Source organism: Vulpes vulpes, chromosome 12 (assembly GCF_048418805.1).
Source record: "Vulpes vulpes isolate BD-2025 chromosome 12, VulVul3, whole genome shotgun sequence".
NCBI classification, from domain to species: Eukaryota; Metazoa; Chordata; class Mammalia; order Carnivora; family Canidae; genus Vulpes; species Vulpes vulpes.
Window position 1 is genome coordinate 77,426,161 of NC_132791.1, and position 12,670 is coordinate 77,438,830.

Here is a 12,670-nt window from a genome sequence, read left to right on the forward strand (position 1 = left end):
AGAGCAACATAAAGCTTTGGAGCCACACAGAGGAAGACAGTTCCCTCTGAGTAATCAGTAACTAGGACCTGAGACATTGACATCAGATGGGAATGTTGTTTATTTAAAATACGAACATTGAGCAACTGCTGATCTGGGGCTCTCAATCACTAAAAGGCCTGAGAATGCCAGAAACTGTCAGCCTTGGCATCAATCTGTACAAACATGCTGTAATAGCCAGAGCCTGGATTTCTGACAAAACAATCCAGCTGACTATATAAGACATCAAAGTCCTTTGGTCAAATAGGCTAAAGGTTTTCAAGATTTCTCTAGAGAGAAAATAACTGGTTCAATTAATAGAGTATCTGCTATGTGCCAAACATTTATTATTATGCTTTAAGGGCTATGTTCCTATTTGATCAGTAGGTTGCCTTCAAAGAATTACGGGGTAAAAGCACCCCTGGGTATTGCTATGACAGGTGGCAGGAACCAGGAGAACTTAGTCACTGCAGAAGCCTCGGGGGAAGTCACTTCCTTTGGAGGATATGCCTTAATAAAATGTACCTCTCTCTGAGTAGTTTGAATGTCAGACAGATGCAGCCTTTGCAAAAGGGAAAGAGAGGGAAGGTAGGGAAGGGAAGAAATGGAATGGAAGGGAAGGGGAGGAAGAAGGCAGGCAGGAAAGCAAAACGTTAATAGGGCATTTAGGGGCATTTAAACAGCCTTGGCATGCCTGTCAGAGAGTACTGTATACCCAGAGCCATGCTTAAGAGAAAACATTTACTCTGGGAGCACTGACACAACAGGCTGGTTCTCCCTCCTGGCAGGAGGAAATGAGTGATGTCTGTTTACTATGGTTATACGTTTGACTGCCTATTTCTAGGAGGTTTCTAGTCCATTGGGAGGTGGTAAGACCCACACTCCTCCCCAGAAGATTCAAGGAAAGATGAAAAGTGAAGTTAAAAATTAAGCTTTTGACAGAGTGAAGTCAAAGGATTTGGTGAAGGATTAATGGACTAAAACTGGAAATTCCAGAAATTCAGTACATTTTAAAGTTTGAAGGCTTCCCAAGGGAAGACAGGATTGCTTCTCCTAAATCAGGTCAGTCTTACTCTTCAATTGCTACTCATGACATGAAATGAACAATTCCACAGAGTGATAAGGGAGCTTCTATGTTAAAGATCTTATCAAATATGTTTAGCAAGCTGGGGAAATTGGGGGGGGGATCTATTTCCACAGATTTTTTTTCCCAAGGAAAAGTAGAAAGAACATATTTCTAGGGATTAGTGTGAGGCAGACAAAGAAAGAGAGGCATGTGGTGTGTGTTGTATGATGCTTGTGTATCTGTGAGTGATGTGGGGTGTCTGGTGTGCATGGTGAAAGATATGCATAAGTATGTTTGCGATGTGTGCAGTGTGGAGTGTGTAGTTTATATATATATATGTGTTGTGTTGAGCTGTGTTTGTATGTGTGTACAGGACATATGTGTATTATGTGTGTGGGTACGGGTGTTTTCATGTGTGTGTATTTTGAAATAAACAGCAGCGAAAAAGATGCTTCAGCGTGTGATAATGGTGTTGACCAGCTACTCATTCAAAAATATTTTGCAAATCCAACCTTTGAGAATCCGTTCACACAAACTGATGTGGCCAAAGCTCAAGGTGTTGATGAGCACATGATCAGTGCCTGTTGGCTGGCAGTGGTTGGTGTGCCCAAGAAGGAGGGTGTGTGAGGAATGACCTGGCTCTCCTTGAGAAGGCAAAATTAATAGGTAGACAGTTAACCTTCAGCCTTATTAAGATATAAGACAGCTAATTTATTTTACCTTTACTTATTCCTTTTCCAACGTTCTTTTTGTACATTCAAATTTCTGACCTTGAGCCATCTCTTTTTGCCTAAAAACATGTTTGGCATTCCTTGCAGGGCAAGTTTACCATCGGTGAATTCCCTCAGTTTTTGTTCATTTCACTTTTGAGAGATGTTTTCACTGGACATGGAATTATGGGCGGGCAGAGTTTTTTTTCTTTTTAAATAATTTTAAATTTAAATGTCCATGTATATTTTTAATCAACTAAAAAAGCATAAAAGTGCAATGTTAAGGGAAGCAGATGGTTGAGTTAAATGGGTACTGGTGAACGGAGGAGGCCTCCCTTTGATGCATGTTTTAAATCTTTCTGATTTAAAAGGAGTACTGGGTGGTTTTTGGTCAGTTCTTCCGTGGGTTATGCTGACATCAAAGTGTTTTATACTTACAGGGAGACCAAACCCTTCAGTCAAAAGAGGAGAAACTGGAACCCATTATGCAAATGGACAACCAGATCACTCCCAAGAAAGGTAGGAATTATTCACTATCCCACTACATAGGCTTTCTCTTTCTTAAATATGACATCATAGGGGCACCTGGGTGGTCAGTCGGTTAAGCCCTCTGACTTTTGATTTCAGCTCAGGTCATGGTTTCAGGGTCATGGGATTGAGCCCCACATAGGGTTCTTCACTGGGTGTGGAGCCTGCTTAACATTCTCTTTCTCCCTCTGCCTCTTCCCCCCACATGCATGTGAACTCCCTCTCTTAAAAAGAGAGAGAGAGAGTGAGAGAGAAAGAGAGAGAGAGAGAGAGAGAGAGAGAGAGAGACATCATAGATTCTAGGTGAGAAGATTTTTTTTCATAAAAACGTATAAAGGGTTGGGGTGCCTGGGTGGCTCAGTCAGTTGAGTATCCAGCTCTTGATTTCTGCTCAAGTCATGATCTAAGGGTCATGGCATCAAGCCCCATATCAAGGCTCCATGCCCAGCACAGAGTCTGCTTGAGCTTCTTTCTCTCCCTCTCCCTCTGCCCTTTCCCTCACTCTTGCTCTCTCTCTCAAATAAATAAATAAATAAAATCTTTTTTAAAAACCTTATAAAGAATCTTAGAAATGTTAGGAAAGGAAGTGAAAAAAAATAATTCTGCTATAGTTTCCCATTAGAAAAACCTCAAATAAAAAAATTCATATACTTTAAGTCACTGTGATTCTTGTATACTTAGTTTAATCATTTGGTGGAGAACATGAGACAGAAGTGCACTATTTTTGTTCCAGCTCAAGGAGAAAGAGACAGATCCTTGGCAGGATGAATGTTCTTGAGATCCAGCTCAAGGAGAAAGAGACAGATCCTAGGCAGGATGAATGTTCTTGAGTCATTCTATCCTTGGGCATCAATACTTGCATATCCTGAAAACTTTTTTTAGGCATACTGTTTATTTTGACCAAGGCAGGGGAAGGACAATAAGAAATCATTATTTTCTTAGAGCTATGTATGTGTCTCACCCCTCCCAGAGGTGGGGGTGGGCAATGAATTATATTCTTTTTCGATTTATCTAAAGATGAGTGGTCTATTAACTTTAAAATTTCTTCTTGTATTATTTTTGATATTTATTGATTTTGATAGTTTTCTATTTCTTTTTAATCTATAGTCAAACTTACATACAAGCTTATAAAACATATGAACTGATATATATATCAATTTATATCTATATATAATTTATATATAATCAATTTACATATACATAAATTTATTTCTGCCCTTTTGCTTAACATTTCTTTTCAGTTCTTGGCTAACATTTCTTTCAGTTCCTTTATTAGTTTTCGGTCTTCAAATTCTCTTCTTTTTTGATAAATATCCTCAGGATTTTATCTTTGGCTTTGAGTATCCGTGAGTTGGACACACATTATCTACTTTTGCTCATCCCAAGCCCTTTGGAATTTCCCTTATAGTTTACTTTTTAACTCAAGGCTTGTTTAGAAGTAATTCATGTTCTTCCTGGAGCAATGTGGAGGAGACAAGTGGATAAACTCAAAAGGGTGCCCTAACCATAACATCAAGTCTGCCTCCTCTGCACATGGTGAGGACTGTCTCCCCTTTGCTCTATAGAGGGTTTTTTTTTCCCCCTCACCTCCAAGGATTCCCTCACCCCTGGCAAGCATTTCTGTTAGTTTTCCAGGTCCATTCACCTTCCTTTTAATTTTAAAGATTAGGTTTAGAAAGCTTTGAAACAAGCCATCCTCAGTGTATATGCCTACATGTGTGGTTGGAGAAGTTTTTTTCTGATGGCCCAAGAACAGTGAGTTTTAGGCTGCAAGCCAAAGGAAGAACTGGCTGATGACTGAATTTTTTTTTCCCCTCTGCCTAGCTCCACGGTTCATTCACCATGGGCAAGTTTCCATGGTCCCCCGGCAAAGTGGGGGTCAATGTGTTCGGCCCTCAACAAGCCAGTAGGTCTTTGGCATCTAAATGTCTGGGAAGAGATTCTCTTAATAGACTCTCCCATTGCCGGGCCTTGGCACTTGACTCCTATTGTCCCTGTGCCCTGGGAGGCAGAACAAAAGCAAAAACAAGTAAAAATCTCTGAGATCAAACGTCTTCAGAAAAAAATCTGCCTTCAATGATCCGTTCATGCCTTGAAAGCCTATCTGCACTATACCCTTAGCCTGAATATTTCATTCTTTCTGGCAGATTATCCATACTTTCAATGAAATATTTTATTTGATTGACTGATTGATTGATTTTTATGGGAGAGGGAGAGAGAGAATCTCAAGCAGCCTCCACACACAGAATGGAGCCAACACAGAGCTCAATTTCATGACACTGAGATCACGACAAAAACAAGAAAAAGATGCTTAACCAACCAGATGCCCTGAAATGTATTTTAAATATATTTCATCTAATGTTTCTATCTATTTACAAAGGGAGATTAGTCCAGAAAACTAGTTTTCCAGGTATTAGTGCTTTTTTTCCCTCACTTAGCAGTAAGTCCAAAATTTGTCTAGCTGAACTTTAAAACTCTTAGGAGTCAGCAATGCCCTTTTACCCTCCTGTTCCCCCTTCTGGAACGTCTACAGCAATTGCCCAATGCCTGCTCCACCACTGTACTACCAGGAGTACTGGGGCCATAGAGTTTGCCTCTCCTTTCACAAGTCCATAGATAGAGAAATATTGTGCCCCAGCATGGATTGTTTCTAGGAACGCCATTCACATCAGTTTTAGATCACTTAGATGAAGAGATTTGTGACTTTGAGCTAACGAGATTTTGAGGAGGCAATGGAGTTGAGCTGATATTATAAGATGAGACTTTCAAAGAACCCTGGAGGAGGAGGAGTGTGTTTTGTATGTGGGATGAACATGGATCTTTAAGGACCAGAAGGGGGAAAAGGGGACTATGGTAGTCAGAATCCTAAGATAACCCCCAAGATTCTGGCCCCTGGTGTACACGCACCTTCTGCCAGTTATTTAAGCAAACCCTAAGCTAAGTGCTGCCTGAAGGGATTTAGCAGTTTTAAATATGGTCCTAAATCAGCTGGTCTTAAAATAGGGCAATTATCCAGGAAATTACCCAGCCCTTAAATCTGGAGTAGAGATCAGAGACCAAGCAGTTAGAGATACTCAAAGTGTGAGAGGGTTCAAGATAAGAGATCCTTTCTGGCTGGTTTGGGAACTGGAGGAGGCCATGTGAACAACATCTTGGAACTGTAAGCAGCTCCCAGATGATAGCCAGCAGGGAGACAGCAACCTCACTACTACATTCATAGAAAAAAACTGAATTCTTCCAATAACCTGAATGAGGTTGGAAATTGCTCCTTGCTTAGAACCTTCCACTGAGAACTCCTCTGGGCTGGTCCCTTGATTTTAGCCTATGAGACCATGACCAGAAAACCCAACCACACTATGCTAAACTCTATGCTCGCTATTAACTTTGTGAGTTAGTAAAGGGGTGTTGTTTTAAGCCATTACATTTGCGGAAATTTTTTTACACAACAATAGAAAATGAACACACTTTGTAAAACCTATCTACAACAGAACCTTCAACAAAGCATTATCTGAAATGTAGAAACATTAGAACCACTCCATGTAAATCAGGAACAATGGTGTAAAAGGCATGGATATGTGGTGCTCTCCACAATATACTGGTGGTTCTGACCCAATGAGAATATGAAATTAAAGGTCTGAGGTTAGCAAAAGAAGAAATAAAATCATTACTGTTTGCATATTCCCTACATAGAAAACCTCCCCAAATTAGCAGACATATTTTTAGAAACAACTGTAACTTTTGGCTAGCTGGCTGGATATAGTAGCTATCTTTAATATAAGTCTAATTCGGTTCTTTACACCAACTCACAGGCAATTAAAAAAATGTAACTAAAGAGACACCAAAGTATCCTCCATTGGGTTGTAATGTAGGTTATCTCTTCCTTTTGGGGCTGGCCAGCAAATGTGCATTTTGATCTATGCCAATCTGATATGTGATCATAATTTCTCAATAGGTTTTTAAGATTTATCAAAATATAATTGCACACAACAAAATCACAGATCTTAGGTGCATTTTAGATGAATTCTGACAAATGCATAGACTTGTGAACAAGACTCTTAGAACACTACATTACTTTAAAAATTCCATCAGGTCCTTTCTGGTTCTCTTCACCCAGAAAGAATTGTTATTATGATATCTAACCACACACATTAATTTTGCCTGTTTTTAAAATCATAAAAATAGATCTCTCTAGTACGCACTTTTTGGTGTCTAGCTTCTTAAGCTGTATATTTTTGCTGACATTCATCCAGATTGTTGAGTGTGTATTTCCTTCCTTTTTATTTTTGAGTAATGTCCATTGTATTAAAATAAAGTATGTTAATCCATTCCAAACATTCAGCTATTTTGAATAAAGCTGCTATAAGTATTTTGGTAGAAGTTTTTTTGCTAACTTATGTTGTTATTTCTCTTGGGATAATGCCATTTGTTGAAAAAGAGTTTATTTTCCTCCTCTATATTGCATCTTGTGCATTTATTCAAAAGCATTTGACCGGCAGCCCTGGTGGCTCAGCGGTTTAGCGCCACCTTCAGCCTAGGACAGGATCCTGGAGACCAGGGATGGGGTCCCACGCCTGGCTGCATGGAGCCTGCTTCTCCCTCTGCCTGTGTTTCTGCCTCTCTCTCTCTCTCTCTCTCTCTCTCTCTCTCTCTCTCTGTCATGAATAAATAAATAAAATCTTTAAAAAACAAACAAACAAAAACAAAAGCATTTGGCCATGTCTGTGCATCTGTTTCTGGACTGCCTACACTCTTCCATTGATGAATTTGTTTGACTTTACACCAACATTACACTGATTATTCTAGCTTCACCCTACCTTAAGTAGTACATTATATTTTTATTGCAATTTTTCTGTGCAATGTGCTTATATGACAATTCATAGACCACTGATACAAATTAGAGAATGAAACAGTTTCCTTGAAAGAAAATCTTTGCTGTTATTAAGGGAGCTTACTTTCAAGACTAACCCAGAGTATTTGTAAGTAGTTCCTTTAAAATAGGCATGAACCAAACTATCTGAAGGACTGGTTTCATTTTCTGGGACATTCTTGTTGGGATTATATTTTAGGGAGGCATGGGACTGCTTCTTATTATATCATAATTTCTTAAAGGCCATTAAGTACAATGAAATTTTATTTTTATTTTTTTTTAATTAGTAAAAATGTCATCTTAAAACTTGATTTTTTTAATTAATTTTTATTGGTGTTCAATTTACCAACATACAGAAGAACACCCAGTGCTCATCCCGTCAAGTGTCCACCTCAGTGCCCGTCACCCATTCCCCTCCAACACCCGCCCTCCTCCCCTTCCACCACCCCTAGTTCGTTTCCCCAAGTTAGGAGTCTTTATGTTCTGTCTCCCTTCCTGATATTTCCCAACATTTCTTCTCCCTTCCTTTATATTCCCTTTCACTATTATTCATATTCCCCAAATGAATGAGAACATACACTGTTTGTCCTTCTCCGATTGACTTATTTCACTCAGCATAATACCCTCCAGTTCCATCCACATTGAAGCAAATGGTGGGTATTTGTCGTTTCTAATTGCTGAGTAATATTCCATACAATGAAATTTTAAATTAATATGTAGGGTTCCATAACATACTACTGTATGTCAGCTACACTTGAATATATATATATTCATATATATATGTATATATAATACATACATAATATTGTATGTCAGTTATACTGGAATATATATATTTCCCAATTTCTGCTTCCTATATATATATGGTTCCAAATTTCTGAGTGCCCTTCCTAAAGTTGCTGTATGGTTTTATCTCAGCTGTGTTAACAATGGACACTTTGTTTTACTTCTTAGTTCGAAGTTTTTGTTCCTTCCGCTATGGATTATCTCTCCTCTTGCATCTCTGTAACGTTGCATTAATGGCACAGAACATGTGTCTGAACCTCACAATGGTAATCATGGTGAACAGCACAGGTCCACACAGTTTGCCTAATACCTCCACAGAGGAGCACCTGGAAAACATAAAGGTATATGAAAAATACTATCCATAGTCATAAGTTTAAAATCCTATCTTGCTAATTAATTTGTGTAGAGATTGAATGTTATCATAATTGATGTGACAGTAATTACTAGAAAAAGAAATTCAGATCTTCATCTATTTTGCTAGTAACCTAACTGTTTAAACATGTTCCATGATTACAGCATGCCTTAATATTTGTGAAGGGCTTTCTTATGTGAATATTTCTATATGAAGAAGAAGAAAACCAAGCATTAGGGTCCTTAGAGAAGTTTGACCAGAGAAAAAAAGAGAAAGCATTTCAAACCAGAGTAGAAGTGAAGATACATTGTTTATTTTTTTTAAGTTTTTGAATAGACAATATATTTACATGTTTCACTAATATTCTCTCTGGAAGATAATGAGTTGCTACCAATCAGAATATGTAGTACAAGAAAAAAAAGGAAATGAATGGGAAGAATATTGTTTATCTACTCTTTCTATGTTCTGTTATGAACACACAGGCAAACAAACATACTTTCTTATTTTCACCTTTTTCTACATTAAAAATAACTTGATGTGCAATGTACTGCACCTTAATTTTTTTTTTACATAATCATCAGATCTAGGCTTAGATATGACACATATGTAGGAATTCCCAGACAGGGAATTTAAAATACCTATAGTTAATATGTTAAGGGTCTAATGGAAAAAGTTGGTAACATATAACACTAGATGGGTAATGTCAATAAAATGAAAACTATGAGAATGAATAAAAAAGAAATAGAAATCAAGGCAACTATAACAGAAATAAAGAATGCCATGACAAATTCATAAGTAGTCTCAACATAGCTGAGGGAAGAATCAATGAACTCCAATATGGGTCAACAGAAATTTCTCAAGCTGAAATGAAAGAGAACAGGTGGGGTGGGAGAAAACTTAACAGAATATCTCAGAATTGTGGATAATATCAAGTGGCTCAGTTGGTTAAACCTTAAATTCTTGATTTCAGCTCAGGTCACGATCTCCTGGTGATAAGATTTGGCTCCATGTCTGGCTCCATGCTCAGCTGGCATCTGCTTGAGATTCTCTCCCTCTGATCCTTCCCTGTTCTCTCAAATAAACAAATTTTTTTATTTAAAAAAGGGGCATGTTATATAAATGGCTGGAATACCAGAAAGAAAAAAAGAGAGCGGTAAGAAGTAATATTTGAAAAATTAATGACTGAGAGCTTCCAAAATTACTGGCAGACACCAGACAAGATCGGGCATGTTCAGGGTGGTATGGCCATAGACAAATTATGGCAGACACCAAACCACAAGCCCAAGAAGCTCAGAGAACACCAAACAGTATACTAAAAATATAAATAATTAACAAGAAAAACCAACTAGACATAAACATATTTAAATTGGAGAAAACCAAGATAATCAGAATATCCTGAATGAAGACAGAGGGAAAAATGTCTTATCTACAGAGGAGCCAAGTATAAGAATTACAGAAGACTTCTTATCAGAAACCATCCAAATAAGAAAAGAGGGGGGGGGGGGAAATCTTTCAAGTGTTGAAAGAAAAAGAATCTGACAAGTTAGAATTCTATATCCAATAAAATTACATCAAAAGTGAAAGAGAATAAAGACTATTTCAGGCAAATAAAAACTGAGGTAATTTATTGCCAGCAGGCCTGCCATAAAAGAAATGTTAAAAGGTGGTATATTTTAATCCAACTATATCAATAACCACTTTACTTATTTGTTTGTTTGTTTGTCTTAGAGACAACCTGCGAGCTGTGTAAGAAGGGGCAAAGGGAAAGGGAGAGAGAGAATCTTAAGCAGGCTCCACATGGAGCCCAACTCTGGGCCTGTTCTCACAACCCTGAGACCATGACCCTGAGATCATAAGCTGAGCCTAAATCCAGAGCTGGACAGTTAACCAACTGAAACACACTGGCACCCCTCAATAATCACTTTATTTTTATTTATTCTTTTAGAGATTTTTATTTATTTATTTCAGAGAAAGAGAGAGAGAGAAAGAGAGAGAGAACATGGTGGGGAGGGGCAGAGGAGGAGATGAGAGAGAAACCAAATGCAGGGCTCAATCCCCCCTGACCCTGAGATCAGACCTGAGCTGAAATCAAGAGTCAGATGCTCAACAAACTGCATCACCCAGGTACCCCTCAGTAATCACTTTAAATGTGAATGGTCTGTATATGCCAGTTAAAAGACAGAAATTTTCAGATTTGATAAGAAAGGTCCTCAGATATGAAGTCTATGAGAAAAGTCTTCTTAAATACAAAGACTCCGATAGATTAAAAGTAAAGAGATAAAGAAAGATGCAAACATTATGCTACCATGAAAACACTAATCAAAAGAAAATTTAAGTAGGCATATTAATTTCAGACAAAGCAGAATTTATAGCAAGGAAGATTATCAGAGATAAAGGAGTATTACCTAATGATGAAGGAGTCAGTTCTCCAAAAAGACTTAATAATCCTAAACATGCATGTTCCTAACAACAGAGCAGCAAAATACAGAAGGCAAAAACTGTTCAAAATGAAAGTAGAAAGAGACAAACACAAAATTGGTAACTGTTTTCTATTTGTTACATCTGTTCTTTGTTTCCATTTTTTTTCATTTCATTTTTTCTTTCTCTGGGTTTGAGTATTTTATGTGATTCAATTTGTAGCATTGATACCTTATAACACAGTATTCCCAATTTTGCTGTCCCATCTCTTATCACAATGCTGTTATTCATTTCACTATCTACATGCTATAAATACCCATATATGATTACATTATTACCTTAAATAGTTATCTTTTAGATCAACTCAAGATAAAATATTTTATGTTTTTTATTCTTTTCTGATGCTCTTCTTATATATATATATATATCCATGCTTTCAAGCTATCTCACTTTCTGTCTGCAGAAAGAATTTTTTTTCTTTTTTATCTTTTTTTACAATTTTTTAAAAGATTTTATTTATTTACTCATGAGAGACAGCGAGAGGCAGAGACACAGGCAGAGGCAGAAGCAGGAGCCACACAGGGAGCCTGATGAGGGACTCCATCCTAGGACCCCCGGGGATCACGCCCTGAGCTGAAGGCAGGGTTAAACGGCTGGGCCACCGGGGCTGCCCTGCAAAAAGAATTTCTATTAAAATTTCCTTTGTTGGTAATGCTTTTGTTTTTACAAATAAGAAATCTTTGCATAGCCCAAGGAAAAAAAAAATTTTTGCTGTGTTTTCTTCTAGACGTTTTATAATTTTAGGTTCTACATTTAAATGTAGGATTTATTTAGACTTAATTTTTACATACATTGTCTTGAAGATTCTTTTTCACATATAGATATATACAATTGTTCTAGTTGAAAAGACTCTTCTTTTTTCACTGAATTGTCTTAGAATGTCTGCTGAAAAGAAATCAGTATTTATAGGACTAATACTACCTACTTGATTTTAAGACTTGTCATAAAGCTATAGCAATCAAAACAGCATGGTATAGCTTACAAAAAATAGTTGCTGAAATAGAATAGGAAGTTCAGAAATAGATTCACACACATAAGAAATCCTGATTTTTTTATGATTCACAAAAGAACAAACATAAAATTGGACTCCATCAAAATTCAAAAAAAACTGTTGAGAGAATAAAAAGACAAACAGGAGATAGGGGTAAATGTTTTCAAATCATCTAATAAAGGATTTCTATCAAAACTGAATAAAAATGAAACTAAAAGCTCAATTAAAGAAATGGGAAAAATGTGAACAGACGCTTTACCAAAGAAGATACATGGATGGATGGCAAATACTCATGAAAAGATGCTTTTCTACATCATTAGTCATTAAACCACACAGGTTTATTACTACTATATGCAAATTCAACTGGCTAAAATTATGAAGATTGGACATTCCAAGTGTTGGCAATCTCGCACATTGTTGGTGAGGATACAAAATGGTAGACTCATTTCAGTTAAGCATATGAGTACCATATGATCCTGCCATTTCATGCCAGGTATTTATTTATTTATTTATTTATTTATTTATTTATTTATTTATTTATTTTGTTTTGAATTCTTGGGTCTTGTGCTTTATTTTTTTTTTATTAATTTTTATTGGTGTTCAATTTACCAACATACAGAAAAACACCCAGTGCTCATCCCGTCAAGTGTCCGCCCCATGCCAGGTATTTACTGAAGAGAAATGAAAACCTATATCCATACAGAGACTTATACATAAATGTCACAGTTGCTCTATTTGTAATAGCCAAAAACTAGAAACAAGTATGTTCACCAATAAATGCATAAACTGGTACATCCATAAAACAGAGTACTACTTAGCACTAAGAATAAATGAACTAAGGACACACAGAACATCATGGATGAAACTCAAAATA

At 37.0% G+C, this 12,670-nt stretch overlaps 1 protein-coding gene across 31 annotated transcripts in view; it reads left to right on the forward strand.

The window, feature by feature from the left end:
- The first annotated feature begins 284 nt into the window (after positions 1–284).
- SLC17A1 (solute carrier family 17 member 1) overlaps positions 285–12,670 on the forward strand; it is a 78,384-nt gene continuing 65,998 nt past the window's right edge. For 7 of the 31 annotated variants that reach the window (XR_011995650.1, XR_003235076.2, XR_011995651.1 and 4 more), the window contains exons 1-3: positions 1,787–1,918; positions 2,235–2,313; positions 8,144–8,316. Coding sequence is in view for 19 of the 31 variants with exons in the window: in XM_072728980.1 (XP_072585081.1) it covers positions 1,883–1,918; positions 2,235–2,313; positions 8,144–8,316 (288 nt within the window). In the remaining 12 variants the exon portion in view is untranslated. Of the gene's footprint in view, positions 1,081–1,688; positions 1,919–2,234; positions 2,314–8,143; positions 8,317–12,670 lie in introns of those variants that run through there. The other 24 variants (XR_011995653.1, XR_011995652.1, XM_072728974.1 and 21 more) reach the window with 13 other exon arrangements.